Genomic DNA, 19045 nt, shown 5'->3' on the forward strand with positions numbered 1-19045 from the left:
TGTGCTCTCCACCATAGCCAAGTCGATCACTCCAGAGGTAACCAATTGTTGACTGTTCTGAGAATAACAAGTTTGATGTTTGACTTGAATTCAATCAGTCGTACCAACCCCGCGGAACTCATTACACTTTGGTCAACCAATGGTCTCACCGGGCAGAGTGGCCTACACTGTCGAGATTGCCTTGCTGAACCAAAGAAGAAAAGAACTCGGAAAACAAAGAAGATTGAACCCGAATCCTTAGTAGAACCTCAGACTTTGGAACAATTGTCAGTCATTCGAACTCCGGAGGACGCTAAACCACCCGCGCATCTACATTTCCACATCGAGACAGCTACATTGCTTGAAGAAGAAGACCAGAAGAAGTTCATGAGCGAGATGAACTGGCCTTTCAAGATCACAGTCTTTGGCGAGGAATATACCTTAATCTCTCGCGGATTTTTCGGCTATTCACATTATTGGGGCAAGGTTCTACGTTACGCTAACGGTCTAATGGGGGTTTGGAGGCATGATGACCAACTGAACGCGGGAAGGGCATATATGCTTGACCCCATTCCTGGGAGTATCAGTGGAGCTCAAGACGACACCAGCTGGCTCATCTACTCGCGTTGCTGGACCCCGGAGGAGGCTGCCTTTGTCAACAAGGGTACCGGTCAAATCTTGAAGGACAACCCACAGTTCCCTAACAACATCCCTTTTACAAGGATGCACTCGATTTTGACGGTTGCCTATAATGGCGAGCTGGCTCATAACCCATCAGCTGGGGCCGCCCCTCGAGGTAAGTGTTCAAGTTGCTCAAATTCCCCCCCCTCCCCCCAATTGCCCCAGGCTGAACTCTTGCACCGCTTGCTTACTCCCCGGAACATTAGATGAGTTGGCTAGGAACGATCCGGGTGGTCCCGATGCGCAGGGCCCTGTCCAATCATTGAAGATTAGGATTCGACGGCCTGCTACCACGGCTCCAGCGGCTGAGATTTCACCGATGAAGGGAGTTCAATTAACATTGGCTCCAGCCCCAGATGAGTTTTCTGCTTCCAACCCGGCTCCGGCGGTGCGGTTCGCCCCAGAAAAGCGTGGCCGTCCCCCTCGCAAGGTCCCCGCTGCGTCATTGGACATATCCGCTTCGTCCCTGGCTCCGGCGGTGCAGTTCGCCCCAGCGAAGCGTGCCCGTCCCAGTGAGGCTATATCCTCATCGGATGCCCCTGCTGCGACATTTGATAATCCCCCAGCCAAGCGCATCCGTCCCAATAAGGTTGAGGCCGCATCCCAACCTGTTGCCCAGGCTTCGCTTGTTGGTATTCTCCCAGCGAAACGAAAGGTTGGCCGTCCCAAGAAGGCCGCACAAGTGAACACCTCATACACTTTTCGTCCGGAACCTTTGAACAGTGCTGATTGGGAGCGTACCCAAGCACGGTCTCAGGCCTACTGGAAAGACCATTGTACAGGTAAAGGGAATTTTGTTGAGAAGCAATCGGCGGGGCTTGCTTTACTGATTTTTCTGTCTTTTTCTCTTTGTTTCACTTGCAAGACAAAGGCGGTGGGCCTGGTTTGACGCCAAATCCGACTCGGCCGGCCGCTCCTCCTCCACCTGCACCTACTCTTCAAGACAAGTGTTTCCGGCCGATCAAGAGACGGCCAACCGAGCCATCGACTGCAAACCAGGACTCTGCAAACCAGGAATCGGCAGCCCACGAGGAGCTGCTCTTGGGCTCCACAGCAGCAAGCAAGCTGCTCTTGGGCTCCACAGCAGCAAGCAAGGTCGTTGCCTATTGGAAGAACAGTCAGGCTCCTGCTGCCAATGTCAAAGCAAAGCGGGCGGGTAGGAAGAATCGTGGGAAGGCTTGATTCTTAATCTAGCCATAGCCATTCGTTTTCCTTGCCTGCGCTCCTTTCCTGCCTGCCTGCTTTTTTGTTGTCTCTCGAGTCGTGTCAAGAGTCGAGGCGTGGTTAACTGTTGGTATTTTTGTCTCTATTTCTTGACAATTGCTATCTTTCCCTTCCCACAATGTCAAGCGGTTATCATGTGAAATTGCATGTGGAGACCATTTTTGTTAATTTTGCACGGTATCTTCTTTACGGTGGGGGTGCCTTGTAAGGCCGAAGCTTGTAATTTTAATTGATTGGTCTCGATTTTCAACTTTTACATTGCTTAATTTTACATGGCTTTACAACGTAAAGCATTAGCTTGTAATTTTTACGGTTGTGTTCCCAAGCGTACACTTTTACATGGTATGCTTTGCATACCAGAATTAACATGGTACCACATTTAGCAAAATCAATGTAAATTTAATTAATTGGCTTGATTTTTCAAATTTTACATGGATGAGGTTTTACATTGCACTGGCGATGTAAAAGATAGGATGTAAAATTCGACATCCCCATACAATAACAGTTATTGCTGTTATCCATCACTATTTCCTGGGCAAGTTCCTGTATTGTTAGCAACACAAAAAACAAGATAACAGAAAATGTTGTTATTGTTAGCTGGTTTTGGCTAAAATACACTACACTAACAAATAACGTTAGTGTATTGGCCCACCGTTGCTTGCAGTGTAAGCTCACAAATAAAGAAACAGTGATTTCATTGGGGTGGCACATCAAAATAGTACACACTGATACTTTTGGGTGGGTCCACAAGGCAATGTTGCGGGGTTCAACTCCAACTTGCCTCCGTCCACAGGTTGAGACCATTCACATTTGTTGGGTTAACTTGCTGATTTCTGTCAACTTAGCCCTGCTGGCAATTGCCTTGGTCTGGGCTAACTGCGGGTCAGCAAACCTCAGAGCATCTGCATCCGTTGCTAAATTAGTCTGGACTAACTAGCTTGGATAACGGTTGGAGTAAGCTAATCCAAGTGGCCGACCGCATCGGTGTAGATTGGGAGGTCCGAGGCTGTCGGAGATTATGTGATTAGGTGCCTGTATGGTATGTGTTTGGCACCTAAACACATAGATTTCATGCCATTGAGCATGATGCATATTTATTTTGAGGTTAGTCCGAGGACTAGTGGGGGCAACGTTGTAACAGCTGCGCTGCTTTTAGCGCAGCGAAGCGGTTAGCGCAGCGGTTTTTTGTGCCGCTGCGCTAAACGCTGCGCGCAGCGGCCAGACCGCTGCGCTAACCGCTTCTTGTTTTCCTGGGAAAAAAAAGATAATTTTAGCGCGCTAAAAAAAGCGGTCACATAGCGCTGAACCGCTGCGCTTCAGCAGTAGCGCAGCGGTTTGAAAAGAAGAAAGGAAATGGTCTAAATCATGTTAAAAGAGGTTTAACATGCAGTTAAATTCCGCTATCCGCTAAATTAGCGGATAGCGCAGCGGATTTTCACTTCCGCTGTGCTATCGCTAATTGCCCTGAGTGGGTAGCGGTCAACCGCTGCGCGTAGCGAGTAGCGCAGCGGTTTTTTCAACAGCTTCCGCTACGTGCCTCTGGGACGTAGCCATGTGACCGCTGCGCTGCGCTAAATGACCGCTTTTTTTAGCGCAGCGCAGCGTTTACAACGTTGGTGGGGGCTAGATTTATACCCCACTAGCTCCAAACCAAGCTCCAGGTTAAGTTGATCCCCGGTTGATCCAACCCGATGCGGTTGCGGGGTCAAACTAAGTGCCCTAATCCGGGCTAACTTATTGCCCGGTGCGGATGGTCTCAGGCTTGATTTCAGGCTAAGGTCAGCTAGACTTAGCCAGCCTTAGCCTGATTCAAAACCTCAGGTCAACTTGACCTGAAACTTGAGCAAAAAAAAATTGAATGCTCCCAACTTTGAGGTGAAGCCGGGGCTACTGGCCTGAAGGCTAGGCCCCAGCTGCAGAACACATGAAAGAGATATGAAATGCAAATGAAATGGAAAGAAAGCACTATAATTCCGTGATCAATGGAAGAAGGATAGATGCCTGGAGAGAAAGAAAAAATGGGAAAAGGAACAGGTTTATATACCCATGAGAAAGAGCATGACAAACAGAAGAAAGCAGACAAAGCGGAGAGCCGCATACAACTAGGGTGTTCAAAGTTGACTTGCATAAAATCATAACACCATAAAATTGTAAAATTCTGAGGTGAAAAAAATATGTACACCCAAACACTCAAATTAGAGCAACATTTCTAAAATGGTACATATAAAATCATCATTTGAAAGTTTTATGATTGTATGATTTTATGCAATGAAAATTTTATGATTTCAACTTTGAACACCTTAAACAGGAAAAACTGGTCTACACCACCAGCTCACTTCAACACTAGAGGTCCTTTGACGATGCCCTTTGGGTCCACCAAGCTGAGGTGGTAGCTGGTTCACCGACTGGTCTGTCGGGTACGGCTCACCTGTTCATGATGAGGGCGGGCTTTGGCAGGGGAAGAAGGCATATAGGGACCATGACGTCATCCCCTCGCATGCCCAATTCTCTGCGTCTTGGAAGGACATTGAATTCGAGACCCAGTTGCTGGGCCTTGCACCCTCCCAGGTGGACGGTCAACAGCTGCACTGGCCAGCTCCGGTGTCCTCTATGTCCATCGGCACAGTCTTAGGGGCACTAGTATATAATGGCGGGTCCTGTTTCCTATGTACATGTGTACCACAGAAGCCCTTGAAACCCCGGTGCACAGAATTAGGCAGGAGTAGATGGGACATCGAAAGCTAGACCCCCGGCTCCCATGTGTCGAACAGCTTATAACCGACCTCATCAAACCCCCCGACGAGCTCCTTCGTCGGTTGGTAGGAAGCCCTCTCTCGTCCAAACGGGTTTCTTATTTTGATTGGCATAGATGCAGAGGCCAGAATTTTTCCGGGGCAATGCACTTGCCTGGAAGAATGTAAGCGATGCAGGCTCGGCGACCGAGCTGCTTGTTGCTGGCAACAACAGTTGTTTCCCAACCGAGCATGTCAGCTAAGGATTTGAGATCTATGTAAGGCAGCCAGTATTCCCACTTAACAGCCCATTGGCTCTTGCGCCTCCATTAACAATTCTCCGAAACGCACAACATCCCTAGCATTAAACCCTGCATCCATAGAGTTTGAAATCCCCTGAACCAAAAATGCAATTCTCTAGTTTTTTGATCCTTGCAGCGATTCTCTTCATCCAGAGTCTAGCTGCGGCCGACACCTCCTTTCTCTGCAGCGATAAATCCAAGACAAATGCCAAGAAAACGTATGGTATATGCACCAGGAAGATCACAGATGAAGATAAACAAGACATGGTCTTAAAGATCCTGATTCAAAATAGACCGGGAGCCGCCATCCTGGGTAACTCTTCTTTTGGATTCTCTTTTGCCATGAGCGAAGCAGCTTACGTTTTTTTTTTCGCGGCGATCTAGCGCGTGGTGCCATACCAGCTGGACGCAGCTTCACTTGTAACGGGTTGAAGGGTTTCAAAGCAGAGGCGAGGCTTTGTGCAGACTTCTTTGTGGATCCAGGGGTGCGTGAGAAATTTGATAAATGTGTTCTGCAAGCAGCCTGGTTTGTTAACCCAATTATTGTCTGATCTGTACGTCTTTGACCCTGGACAGGATGTAACAGTAAATACTCAAGACGACATCACTCAACATACTTATAGTCCAAATCCCCGCCGTTGAGTGCTTTGATAGATCTACTGGCTATCCCTGGCTCCTCTTGTACAATCTTTATCTCATAATGTCTGTATTTGTTGGCCACCAGAATATGTGCATCCTGCAAAGTTTTCCATCTCATCATCTTTTTTTTCCAAAACTATAACCTTGTTTCCAACATTGTTGCACCCACGGTGCTGCAGAAAGCGCATCTTTTTTGACCCGCTGCACTGCGCTTGAGCGCCCATAGTGGCCAGAAACCGCCGCCTGTACGAGCCGAGACCCGAATCAAGAAAGAGGCGTTTCAGCGCGCCTGGATCCGCGCCGACGCAGCGGCAACGCACAATGCACGCTTATAGCGTCTGCTCTGTTGATAGCACTTTGCAACGTTGTTTCTGAGTATATTGGTAGCCCAAAGCACTATCTTCTTGAGAGCTGGGGCCGACAACCATAGCCGCGGCTGTCGTCCGTTCCGGCGCGCTCGATGATGAGGCTGCACATCGTTGGCTGTTGACTTGTTCAATGCGGCCCTGGACGCCATCTTCCCCTGAAGAACGCCCCTCCTACCACGGAGGATCTCACTGGAAATAAGAGACTGTGGGGCTCGCGTCTGTGTCTTGGGTCGGACAGAATGCCGGACTCGGCCTGTGGATGTCGACCCCAGTGCCAATGGCCCTGTCTCCCCATAGATCTTTGGAGATGCTTGACACAACCGGCCAGCAAGGAGTGCACCTGGCATCATGCAACCCGTTAGGCCAAACAATTGGTATTTCTGCAGATGACCACGCTGTTTGCATGGCCGCTGACTGCGAGCGACTCTAGTGACTGATGACACCATCCTTCCGCTTTCGCGGCTCGTCTGTCCGCTTCAGTTGCGGGTGGATTGGACGAGTCCATAGAGCAGATACATCGCTATTCTGGGTGCAGACATTGTACAGAGATGCTTGTGTTGAGGCCGAGGGCAGGAAGGGTGATCTCATTGGGGTGATACATGGAAACGGTATTCAAGAAGAAGACAGGCAGACAGGGCCAGGTCGGATATGGGGGCTCAGCATCAGGGCGGCGCTGGAGGAGACACGCGCGCCGCTCCGACCGAGCATTTTTCCGTGTCGGGCGACTAGCAGCACATCCCGAAGCAGTCGTCTATCGCTTCGATACACAGTAGCTCTTCGATACCTGTTGGGTTTGGTCCGGGGTGTGTTGAGGGGGTATTGGCGGAGAGAGGAAAGACAAGTAAGCAAAGGCCTGCTCGGACAAGGGGAAAAGCGATCGACGATGTGGGCACAGGATGGGCGGGGCTTACCGCAGCAGATGCAGAGACAGCTGGAAGGAGAGACCGATCCCGGGGGCGAGGGTGGATGGACAAGGATCGGCGGTCAGCAGTGGGGCTGGTGAGGAGAGGGAGACGGGGGGACAGACCAGCAGCATTCGGCGATGCAATGGTGGCCCTCTCCTCCGCGGATGCGCAGGACGGCTCGGGAGAGCGGGCCGCGGGCCGCGGTCTGCGTCGCCGGGTGACTATCGACCTGCTGCGACTCTGCAACAGCGTCGTGTGAGGAGGGCACGATGCGGAGGATGTGTGTGAGGTGCTTACGGAGGCCGGGGGCGGCATTGCTGATGCTCATCTGGCTGGATCCTTCGGGCTGGGCCGAGATTTGGGCGGTGTTGATGGTCATGGTTGAATGTGTTTGGCGAGACTGGTGAGGACTTGTAATGCGGATATGGTGGGGTGGGATTGAATAGAGGTGGTCGGAGTGGGCTGAGTGGGGGGTGGGGGGACAGGGAGGGCAGGGGGTGGGCTATGTAAGAGAACGGGAGCGTCGAGGGAGTTGCCTGGGTGGGAAGGTCAGCAAACAACGCTATGCAGATACTCAAACCCATACTGCACTCTTCTGGGACCATCCTGATCGGAGTCGGCGAGCACCTATGGCAGTGGAGAGCTGCCATCTGAAAGACGAGTTCCCAGATGCTTGGGAAGGCGCCTTTTAGATGCTCTTTTCCGATATGGCGGGCGGCTTAGAGCCGCTCGAGCTGCACGGAGTGCGCCTGCCAAATCCCTCGACTCCATTTCTGTGTCCGTGGCACTCCAAACCTGTGCTAGCTCTGCAGATAACCAAACCCTTTCTTGCACTAACATACAAATATGTACCGATGCATAACTCTGATTTAACTCACTTGGAAAACAGAATTATCACATACTATCATCAAACGACGTGTCTTTTGCACCCTCAGATCTCTTTCCTTCAGCTCATCTTGTATCAGCACCTCTAGTAACACAATGTCAACACTTCTCAGTGACCATGAATTGGGAATCCCGCAAACACCGGATATTACGCTGAACAATCCAACGGAGTCTGGCGCGTTTGGTTACGATTATTATGATGGCCAATCTTGTCCAGCTGGTCCTGAAAGTGGATACCGTCAATACACTCGAGTTCAACGGGACCAGTACCAATACGATCAAGGCTATCAGTCTCGGCAGTTTTACAATCTGCCCGTCTCTTCTTCTCAACCATTGCACCCCCCCCTCAGTGGCTTTGAAAATACACAAAATATCTCTCATCTTCCCTACTCCGATAGAAACCGCTGCTCAAGTAACTACAACTTATTAGGTCGGGGAAACCCATTGGCCTCCGGGAATCCTCATCAGAACCAAGATTTTCTTCGAGCCCCCCTTCCGGTTTCAGCTCCAGCCCAGCAGGTTTTTGTTTCAAACTCAGCACCTCCAACCAATCCAAGAACTAATCAAGCTCCTGAAGCCACCCAATCAAAAGGAAAAAATAAGCGCAAACAAACCAACCCTGCTCTGGATCCCCAGCTTCACGGATCGGCCGCAACCGCTAGTAATCAGATTCCTCCTCAAGCAAAACCCACGGAGGTTGCAAATGGCGACATATCTGGGGATCGTGGAATTTCCAACGCTGATGATGGTGAAACACCGCTTGTCTCTTACGATATACCACTCCCGCCGCCTGACAACATCGGCAAGCTTTCAGAAATTTTTTGCACCCCTCCGGAGACAATGGCTAAGTTCGAAAAGCTTCCTTTTTATGAGCTCCGTAAGCTTCAATCCACCCACATCAAGCTCCATCGCCTCAACCATCGAGTCAAGTCCGAGGCCGAGGCGCTTTATTTTGAATATCAGAGAAAAATACAACTCCTGAGCTTAAAGTTTTCCAGACCTGCGAGTTCCATAGCCAGGTACCTGGGGCAAAATCGATCGCAAAAAAAGAATTGTTGGAATAAATTCAAGGCAGAGAATCTTAAAGCAAAAGAAACTTTTAAGGATTGTAAGCCATCTTTTGATATTTTGACTCAATCATAAATTAAATCTTGGCTAATTAAAAATTCACAAACCTGCAGCCGGTGTTCATCTATCAAAGCGAAACAAGGATGTCTCAGTGACTTACAAAGAAACTCTCCCTAAGCCTGTTGCTTGTACTGAAGAATTGGAAGAGTGTTTCGATGCAAACAAGAAAGTGAAATCAATTCGGACCGTCATCGCCAATGTCAGTAAATGGCGTGACAACATAGAGGGTCAAGTGAGTCTTTCACATGTTTGATCAAACACGTTATGAGTTTATTTGCTGATTTATTGACTCGCTGAAGTTAAAAGAACTGAGTGATGAGGCTCATATCGAAGGTTTTCTCGTACTCGCATCACAAGATCACACAAAAAATTTCTTTTCTCAAGGAGGTAGCTTCATTGCGAATCAGTTCCTGCGGACTCTCATGGACAAGGGTGATCCAGTTGGCGGGTTCCACTCGTACGCAGCAGGAACACAAGGGAGGGGACCTCCACCTCACCGAATTGGTGCAACCACCCAAGTCATCTCTAGCTGCGAGGTTGGGACGAGTACAATGGTAGGTATGGGTACAATGGCTGGTACGAGTCCCGTGCTCGGTACGCGTACGATGGTCGGTACGAGTACAATGTTTGGTACGAGTACGGGGGATGGCCCAAGTACAATGGTTGTTTCTAGCGCTGAGATTGGTCCTATAACCCAGGTCCGCCCTAGCGCAGAGGTCGGTCCTAGCATGGAGGTCGGTCCTAGCACGGAGGTCGGTCCTAGCACGGAGGTCGGTCCTAGCAGCGAGGTCACTTTGAATACTGAAGTTCCTCCGAGCATGAACGTTCCGAACATGGCCCGAACTCCCCGTAACAAAAGGAAACCTTCTGGTTTCAATGAATATGCCGATGTATGCAGAGGTATGGCTCTTGGCTCATCTTGGGTTGCATTCTTGTTGGCCAATTTACTTACTCCTCAATCACTTCGGCAGGAAGCCTTGTCAAAAATAAGAAATACCTCACCGAAGTGCTAGGGAACATGTTCTGTGAGCATATGCAAACAATTCATACCTGTTAACCCCGGCGAAATGCATAACTAATTGAGCCTTTAGCTGCAAGTGGGGGTGACTCTCGGGGATGGCCTGGTACCAACACCGATGCAGGACTTGCAACCTTCAAGCTCAAACTTGTCGTTTCACCAAACACACTGAATGTTGAAGAATGCCTGCGGAACAAGCCAATCAAAAGCATGAAGATAGAGCCGACCTGGAAGATCCTGCGTGGGCTACAAATGGGATGGATAAAACTGCTACCTATCGAACAAATTGAAACATCTGGTGCAAATAGCTCTGTAGTTTAAATGCAAACCAAAAAACAAGCTGCGACAGCACTTAGACTTGTGGCATTGCAGTTTTCTTTTCTGTGTTTCAGCTTGCTTTCTTTTGTTTCAATTGTTACTGTTTCCCATATAAAATGAACAGGAAAAAAAATTATGAACAGAATTAGTCATAAAAAGTGAATTGTGTTGTTTTAGTTTGTGCGTAGCCTGGTGGTTGGTGACTGGTGAGCAGCGTCAGCGCCTACAGCGCTCGTAATGTTGGATTGCGTGTAATCCAACAGTACAAGCGCTGAGGCGCGCTTGGCCTGCGCGCACACGGCGGTTGGTGGTGAGCAGCCTCAGTGCTTGTAGCACTTGTATCGGCCCGCGCGCACAATGGTGGCTGAAAAAACTGTCTTGGACATGGGTACCTCAAAGCTATTTGTATTTGATTGTGTGCAAATCCAATCAAAATAACTCTGATACATCATGTATCTGTGTGTATTGGATACACAGAAAGGAATTTCTGTGTATCATATTGGTTTGGCAATAAAATACAGATACATGTATTGGCAGCAAAAAACAATACAATACAGATACAATACCAATACCTGTATTGTATCTGTTACAGTGTTGCTCAAAGAGGGACATTTTTACATCAGTTCAAAGTTTATTTGCAGACATATGGGAATTCCAGGCCAAGATTTTGTTGATGGAAGGAAATAGTTTAATTGGATGTAATGATTATATTTGGGATATTGAGTGCAAATTACTGGGCATTTGGATTTGGCTGCCAATCTACTACACAGATGATTGTTTAACAAGATTTATTCATGGGATAATTGTAACATGATCAATTTGATGGTTTCCTCATTTAAAGATTGAGTCCCTGATTGTTAGTTTACCCCTTTAGATTGTGATAAATGTGGTTCAGTCAAGTGAAACTCTGGATGATGAGCTGACTCATATGCACAACTACTATAGAATTTTTGGCTCCTTTATGGCAGCACAATATCTCTATTCCTTTTTTTTCTAGTAGAGTATCAGGCCAAGGAGCTGATGTTCTGGCGGTACACCTGCCCTTTTATTTTAGGTCTAGCAGAATGGGGCGCTTTGAGACACAAGATGTGCAGGGAGAGGGTACAACTGCACAATATACAACAAGCCCAGTTTTCCAGGGAAGAGGTGATTTTTTCTTGCTGCAGTCATGCCAGCTAACAGTTGGATAGGGCTGATTAAGTTGATCTTCATCAAGTATTATATTAGGAAAGTTATGCACAAGATCTGACTCTTTATCTTGATGAAGTAGATTGCAAGATGGGAATCAATTGTCCAACAAGGATCTCCATCTAAAACTGCTTGATAGTGGCAGCACCTGCCATTTGTATGCAAATTGAAAGAGAAATCTAACCCCTGAAAATTATAACAGATTCAATGCTAGTCAACTTTGAATGAATAAAATTTAGGAGAAATAATGTCAATAATTTCTTACCTTTTTGATAAGATTTGATGGAAAAACCAAACATGTTTTTAATAGTGTTTCCCCATCACAGGCAGCAGTTTAATCGTGGTGCTAGATATTTATTTTATGGGTTTGATGGTTTGCAAAAAGCATTGGGAGTGACAAGAAAGCAAAATCAAGTTGACTTCAGTTACAACTGTTAACTTTGCATGCACTAAAATCAAGAGGCTCAAAAGACATGAGAGTTGACATCTTGTCAAAGTAGAGAAATTCCATTTGAAAATAGGGGCCAGGTTTGAAATAGGTACACATTTAGGATGATTCAAGACTCTTTATATGTTGGAACAGTGACTACATATGTTGGAGTGCTTCCAAAGCATTTAAGATTTTTTAATTAACCTAGTGAAGTATTAATACATACTTTGGAAGCGCTCAAATATTTTTAGTCAGTCCCTTTCAATGTAGGGCCATGTCTGAACTATCTGAACATATTTCATGTCTCTACATATGTTTGAAGAGAGTCTATGACTGTGCTTACAAAGAATGCATCAATATTTCATCAAATCAATAGTATATCAAAGTCAATATGATGTCAAAACATTCTTTTAGAATTATTCCATGACCACATAAAAGAATTTTTCTAATTGAACACACATGATTACCACACTTGTAGGTTTTCCTAGTAGGGTTTCCTATCTAACTTGAAAAAAAAAACATTGTGTGCAACATACCACACTTTTTCTTTGCACTTGAACATGATGCGCAGGAAAAATAAAATCTCTCATCCCCGCCGTTTACCAGAAACAGATCTAAACATTGCGGTCAAAACAAGGCGAAAACCTCCCATATGGACGCAGTTCCAGCGATGAAGCAGGAAAATGACCCGTCTGTGGCTGAGGAGCCAGTTGGGCTGAGTGATCCAACAGGCAAAGACGGCATGTGTGTGTTTTTCTGGAGTGCTCTCTCTTAAGGTCCAATATGATACACATATCACCACAGGATATTAATTTTGGTGAATGAGAATATGGATGTTCAAAATTTATTACAATCCTCTATACAAGGTCTTAGTCCTCATCTTCAAATAAGTTATCATCTTCGTTTGGCCCCTCATTATCTTCACCATCAGAGTCTTGTTGTTTAAGAACTTCCTGCTCCAATTGAACATCCAAACTGCTTGATTCGGTGTCAACAGGGGAAATCAATGATTCAATCATGCAGAACCATTTGTCGGGTAAGATTTCACGCAATATCAGTTTGGCGTCCAGCATGTTTGAAATCGCATTGTTCCAGTGGATCATGAGGCTTTCATGGTCGACTTTAGCGAAGCAGAGATCACCACCTAGCAGCTGGTAGATCCCACCTGGACGATTGCTTACTCCAGCAAGTTGAACTTCACCAAATGTCTTTTTCAAGCGGCTATCGAGTTGATTGTCACCTGTTGTAACCATTGTTTAGCTAAAAGACAACAAAGCACACTGATGATCGAGTTCTGCATACCCTCAACTGATTGATCTATACTTTTCTTGAGTCGATTCCAATGAGATATACCCCAAGACAGGGAACGTCTCAGCTCGACTTTGAGCTGGATGATCTCCTCATAAGCGCGATCCAGACCAAGCATGGCATGAATCCCTGTGCGTACAACTGGATCAACTGCCCAGGGATCCTTTGAGAGGCACATGTAACCATCGTTCCAGAATGGGTGGTTGAGACTCATCTTCATGAACTCTTTGTAGCCAAAGACCTTGTTCTCGGGTAACTGTAAGTCTTCAGGCGCATAATTTGTGAGGTAAGACTCCCGGCGATCACAGAACGTCTGGATAACTTTGACGACCCCGTTTTTTCGTCTTTTAAGAGCAGCGTAGATTTTTTCTTTCAGTCGAGTGCCAAGTCGTTCGCCGCGGTCCTTCGACGCTTGCAAAGGCTGCGTTTCCGCCTGCAATTCAATTGCTACCTTAAATAAAGCAGACTTTGCGCTCCAGAGCAATATCTTCTGTCGCTGCTGTTCTTCTGGATATGGAGGGGGAGATTGGTATAAGCTGGATGATGCTCGTTTGTTGCACTGAAACAATCAACTTACTGTCTTGTGGACTTAAATCGGAAAAATCACCGCCAATAGAGGAGACTTCGTTCTCTTGAGCACGTTGAAGCGTTTGGATGTCTTGCAGAATGTTCATTGCATGAGCACGATTAGAGTTCAAATTTGATGATTCCAGGGTAGAAAGAAATAGATCGCTGATGTTTGGAAAGGAATGAAAACTCAAAAGAAGATTTGCTTGAAACAAAAGCAGTTCATAGATGCTTACGCCGATAACTTCAAGAACTCCTCTCGTTCAAAGAATACCGCCAGTTTTTCCATCACCTCGGTATCGCTACGGCTATTTCCTTGAAAGGATAACTGCTTTTCCCACTCTGCTCTAAAGAATTCTACAGTGAATCTTGACTGATCTGGCGCGTGCTTGTTTGGCTCAGCTTGCAGCTTGAAAAGTAGATCTTGTGAGTGTTTTCGATGGGCAAATGCTAGCATAAACTTTTGCTGCAGAGTGTTGACTAATCAAACAAGATCATTAGGAAAGCATTGCCGGAATCATCAAATGAGACAGACCAACCAAGTTTTTCTACTACCAGTTGGTTGTGGAACAGGCTGCGATGGTTGAGCGAATTGAGCCAATGGTTTCTTGCTGCATTTCGGAGGAAGCTGACAAGGGGAGAGAGGTAAGACCAGAGCCGCTCCAAGCCTTCTCCATCGGAAAGACCCCACCCAACGTTGTACCTGGGATTGTACTTCATTTGGCATTCCCATTCATGTACATATGAATGAAATATTGATGTCGCAAACTTCATCCTGGGTGTTTCGGATGGAAGAAGTTTACGCTGTGTTTCCAACAAAAAAATGAGACTACTTTTTTTACGCTGAATGAAGCTCTAGCATGCAACTCAGAAGCTTACTATTTTGATGAACTTATCGAGGGAGCAGCCAATATCGTAAAGTACTCTTAGTTTCATCTGAGGCTGTATCTCTTTGAACAGCCGCTCGAGAATAGCCATTGGCAAGCATCTTCCCTCGCCCGCCCGGTTAATATTACAGAAATAGACTAGAGAGTCGTGACAGCAACAGCAAACCATGAGGCCTGTGTCATCGCAGCCCTTCCAAGTGCTTGCGTTCCGCTTGTCGTCTGCAGCTTTATGCTGATCGGAACATCGATCTTTCTGCGTTCAATTAAGTGATAACCATAAGCCAACGTTCAAGCAACAGGTACCAGATATAACCCTCACCGCAATTTGAGTCTTCTTTTGAGCTTGTTCGTGAGAAATAATGTTCCTTTTGGCCGCATCAATTTCCTCGGGTTTCAGAAACATGTCTGGAGTTTGTAGAGGGAGGTGGTTCTTTGAGGCTCGTTCGTGATGTCTGTGCTGAAAGTTGCCATCAAGGCAAACAAAAATCTCTTGAGTATCGGCAGGTTGAGTGGGATTGGCGACTGGGAGGGCTGCTCCAAAACACGCTGGGCATGATCGTTGAGCTAGTATATCTTGAGGACAATCTGACGAGAACGTTTCAACCACAGTCTGATGCTTTGCTAAAAGCAAGCGATATACATCAATTGCGGCTATCAAAGTGCGGCGGAGGTCGCGGGGCTACAGGAGGTGTTGACAGGAAGGAGTAAGATACGCAAACCCCATTGAACAGTAAATACCCTCTACCTTAGTCTCCTTTTTATTGTAAAGCCGCATTGAAATTGACTCGTTCCAACGACGAAGAACTTCAGCAAATGGCGTGGCGGCTGCATTACACAAGTTCCAGAGTAGATCGTAAAAGTTTAGGAGTCGCAGTGAAAAGGCGGTTTGGGGAAATATTGGAGTGCTGGCCAGGTAACTGTGTGCCATGATCTGTACCGGGTCGGGGGTGCAAAGACAAAACGATATCATTTTGCGTTGCTGGCCTGGACATAGAACAATCATATTTAAATGTCAGTTAAATTAGAGATAAAAATCAAAATCATCAGGTAAATACACACCTAATAAGTCAACCAAGTCGACTGGTCGAGTTTTTTTCTGGTGAGATTCACAGTTACAGAGCTTTTTTGAGTTATCATCAAAAGAGCCAGGCAAGGTCCAGTCGTTCGTGACTTGCTTTAACAGGGTGTATGCGGGAAAAAGGGCATCAAAAACGTCGGTCCAGTTGCGCCATCTCTGTTGCTGAATCAAACCCTGATAATATGAACCTATCTCGGCGCGTGTCTCCTCATGTTGATCAACATTTTCTTCATCCTCCCAGTACGATGGTCCGTCATACGTGGCCGGGCCAGCGGAATAGTCCTTGGCAAAATCGGGCGGATTCACATCTAAAACTCGTACGGCTCGCTCGGCAGCCCGTCGAGCATTGTCCGCATGGTACGCTGCCATCTCATCTTCAGCTTCTTTTTTCTTTGCGAGTCGGTATTGCCTCTGTAGCCGAGTTTCTCGCGCGGGAAGTCGGGAAGAACGGTGGAATTTGTGTCTGTCGGATACCATGGCCAAGGCGAGGTTGAAGGAAGTGAAAGTCAAATGTAAAAATTTAATCAGAATTGTTTTGTGTTACAACGGATTGTATGTAGTATTTCCATAAAAGTACGTATTTGCATACAAGCTAGCACAGGTTTGGAGTGCCAGGTCCGGTGGAGCCAGGACTACGGACACAGAAATGGAGTCGAGGGATTTGGCAGGCGCACTCCGTGCAGCTCGAGCGGCTCTAAGCCGCCCGCCAAGTCGGAAAAGAGCATCTAAAAGGCGCCTTCCCAAGCATCTGGGAACTCGTCTTTCAGATGGCAGCTCTCCACTGCCATAGGTGTCGGCGAGCGGCTGGTCGGCCGGCCGAGTCGCCCAGACACCTCCAATCGATCTCACTGCGGGCTGGTCGGGGCCGCCTTGCCCTCCACAAAGGGCCTCCCGGGCCGGATGATCAGGGCCGCCGGGGCTGGCTTTTACCCTCTGATCCGCGATCGAGCTGCCTTTGATGATGCCTGCAGTGTGCCCACTCCTTCAGTACACACATTGCAGCATTCTTTGGGGTGCTGCCCTGGTTCGGCCGCCATGGATTCCGCGCACTGGATAGCTGGCTTGCTCACGGTGACACCGATAACCGATACTCGGCTTGAGATGCTGGCCGAACTTGCGCGCCCGGACTGGGCCGAAGTCCTCATGGCTAGACCACAGACAGCCCAAGTATACAGGATCAATATTGGATGCCTATCCATCGACCCGATGGGCCTGCCATGCCGCTGATCTCGGTTCCCGGTTTCGCCTCCCGCACTATGAATATGCAGGCTCACGATCCCATCCCGACAGTAGCCGAACAGAACGTCGGTCGCATGCGACGTTCGTCCTCAGTGCGAGGTCCGCCAATGTACGCATTCCTCCGGATTCGCGGGTCGCTGTGATCAATAAATTGATCAAGAGTTCAGCTAGACAAAATGAAAAAGGAGGGTGAAAGGTCAACAACCAGGTAGACATAACCAACAGAATTGCGACGACAACATGAACGAAGCATTTCATAATTACCACAAGTCGCAGTCGCAGTGGTTTGGTTAATGGCAACCGGGGTGAAAATGAAAAACCATTTTGTTATCTGCGATGTGCGTGTCGAAGAGCTGAACAGCCCGTTGGACGGCTAGAAACTGTCGTCTATGCATTAATGCTAGTTACCATATGGCCTTTCCGCGCTCCATAAGTAATCAGAGGGACTCGTTGACATGCCTGGCACACGTCTTTCCTATCAGCTTGGGGGGCTACAGGTTCAGCATCCACTTCCCGCCCCGAAGACTCAGCTAAACTGCCGTTGTTTCGACATTGATGCGCAGGGAATCCGGCACTCTCTCGAACATTCAATGGCTGGTCCACCATCCTTCATCCTGCGCCTCCTGGTGATGGTCTCTGTTCTGGGGCCCGGCCCCATCCAGGGTGCAACTCGCAAGCCCGCCAAGCCCGCAGGGCCGACACGACCTGTGCCCTTTGGCTTTGGCTCCAAAGCCACCGGCGGCGGGAGTGCCGCCCCTCAAACCCCAAAGGATCCCGCCGAACTGCAGGCCTGGCTGGCCGACAGCGTGCCGAGAGTCATCCTGATCGACAAGACTTACGACTTTACTTCGCCTGCTAAGATCACCGCCCAGGGATGGTAAATAGGGCTCAACTGGGTCGGACTTCTGTCCCTCTTTTGCACCCGAGCTGATGTTGTATTGTGGTCCTTGTTGATGGATTTTAGCCAGCCTTGGAAGCCTTGCTCAAACGGAATGAAAGTACAGCTAGCAAAAAATGATAGTATGTTTTCATCTAGTATGTACTGAGTTTTCCAACATTCGTAACTGACTGCTGTGATTGAATTCAGATAATTGGTGCACCATAGACCAAAACTCTCCGGCAAATATACTTGTATGCATGCCTGAAAAAACGAGCTATATTAGTGTGATTCACAGTTTCCAGTCAAACACTTCTTGATGAAAATTTTGCTTTTATAGGTTTCACTAGACCCCTCGCCATTGACCCCCCTCATGATTGCAAGTAGAAAGACTTTGTTGGGTGTTGGTAAATCAGCAATCATCAAGGGCAAAGGGCAAGCTTTCAAATCTTTGTTTTTTCTTCTGAACTTCAATGAAACTGATTTATTCTTATTTTTCATAGAATTACTCTATACAATGTTGAGAACATCATCATTCAGGTCTGTCTTCATTTTTTCACTTTGCAGAATGTTTCTAAACCCCTTCAAACTCATTCAATTGTGCATTACCATTGCTAGAATATCCACATTACATGGCTGAATCCACATCTTGTCAGTGTGACTATCAGGTTACCTGATTTCTTGCCCAATTCCTAAAATCAAACACTCTGACTCAATCATAGTTTCTGGATTTAAACTAATCAACAGGTCTGGGGAGGGGATGGACTCACCATCAAGGCTGCAAAGAATGTAATTTTTCTCCAATTCCTAGACAAACAGGCGCAGGATTTTGACTTCCAATCTTTTAATTTTCAGATATGGATTGATCATTGTACTTTCAGCAACATAGGTCGAGAAATGATTGTTTCTGATGGTCAACTTCCAGGCCAAGCAAACACTGGTATCACAATATCCAACAACCTAATTTCAGGAAAAACTGAATGGTCGGCGCGGTGCCACAAGTGATTTCACATTCCCTCAATCATGAATCATAACAATTTGCTCATTGAACTTATGGAATCACAAAATATTTTTTATTTTAAGCCATCATTACTGGGCCATATTCTTTGCAGGCGCCAATGATGAAATAACTATGGCTAACAAGTTTGTTTATTTCTCTCAAACATATGTGCCAAAGTACCCACTAAATAAAAGATTACCATGGATAAAATTAATTATTTCACCAGCTGCATTGATTCTACCTCAGGAAGGAGTCCAAAAACAGGTGGTTTTGGGAATTCCAAGGTGCTTTT

The 19045-nt window shown here is 47.1% G+C and overlaps 4 protein-coding genes across 4 annotated transcripts; 3 read left to right on the top strand and 1 right to left on the bottom strand.

Moving 5' to 3' along the window:
* Positions 1-979: 979 nt before the first annotated feature.
* PtA15_4A758 (uncharacterized protein) lies at positions 980-1842 on the top strand (the record flags this gene model as incomplete). The annotated part of the gene is made up of 2 exons (XM_053168674.1): positions 980-1442; positions 1526-1842. The coding sequence occupies 2 exons, from the start codon at positions 980-982 to the stop codon at positions 1840-1842; spliced, it is 780 nt and encodes a 259-aa protein (XP_053019860.1).
* Positions 1843-5023: 3181 nt separating this feature from the next.
* Positions 5024-5560, top strand: PtA15_4A759 (uncharacterized protein; the record flags this gene model as incomplete). The annotated part of the gene is made up of 3 exons (XM_053168675.1): positions 5024-5231; positions 5303-5403; positions 5495-5560. The coding sequence occupies 3 exons, from the start codon at positions 5024-5026 to the stop codon at positions 5558-5560; spliced, it is 375 nt and encodes a 124-aa protein (XP_053019861.1).
* Positions 5561-6537: 977 nt separating this feature from the next.
* Positions 6538-7209, bottom strand: PtA15_4A760 (uncharacterized protein; the record flags this gene model as incomplete). Its single annotated transcript, XM_053168677.1, has 2 exons — positions 6538-6856; positions 6953-7209. The coding sequence occupies 2 exons, from the start codon at positions 7207-7209 to the stop codon at positions 6538-6540; spliced, it is 576 nt and encodes a 191-aa protein (XP_053019862.1).
* Positions 7210-17466: 10257 nt separating this feature from the next.
* PtA15_4A761 (uncharacterized protein) lies at positions 17467-17757 on the top strand (the record flags this gene model as incomplete). Its single annotated transcript, XM_053168678.1, has 1 exon — positions 17467-17757. The coding sequence occupies one exon, from the start codon at positions 17467-17469 to the stop codon at positions 17755-17757; it is 291 nt and encodes a 96-aa protein (XP_053019863.1).
* Between the last annotated feature and the right edge of the window lie 1288 nt (positions 17758-19045).

The sequence above is a fragment of the Puccinia triticina genome, chromosome 4A, assembly GCF_026914185.1.
Source record: "Puccinia triticina chromosome 4A, complete sequence".
Lineage (NCBI taxonomy): Eukaryota > Fungi > Basidiomycota > Pucciniomycetes > Pucciniales > Pucciniaceae > Puccinia > Puccinia triticina.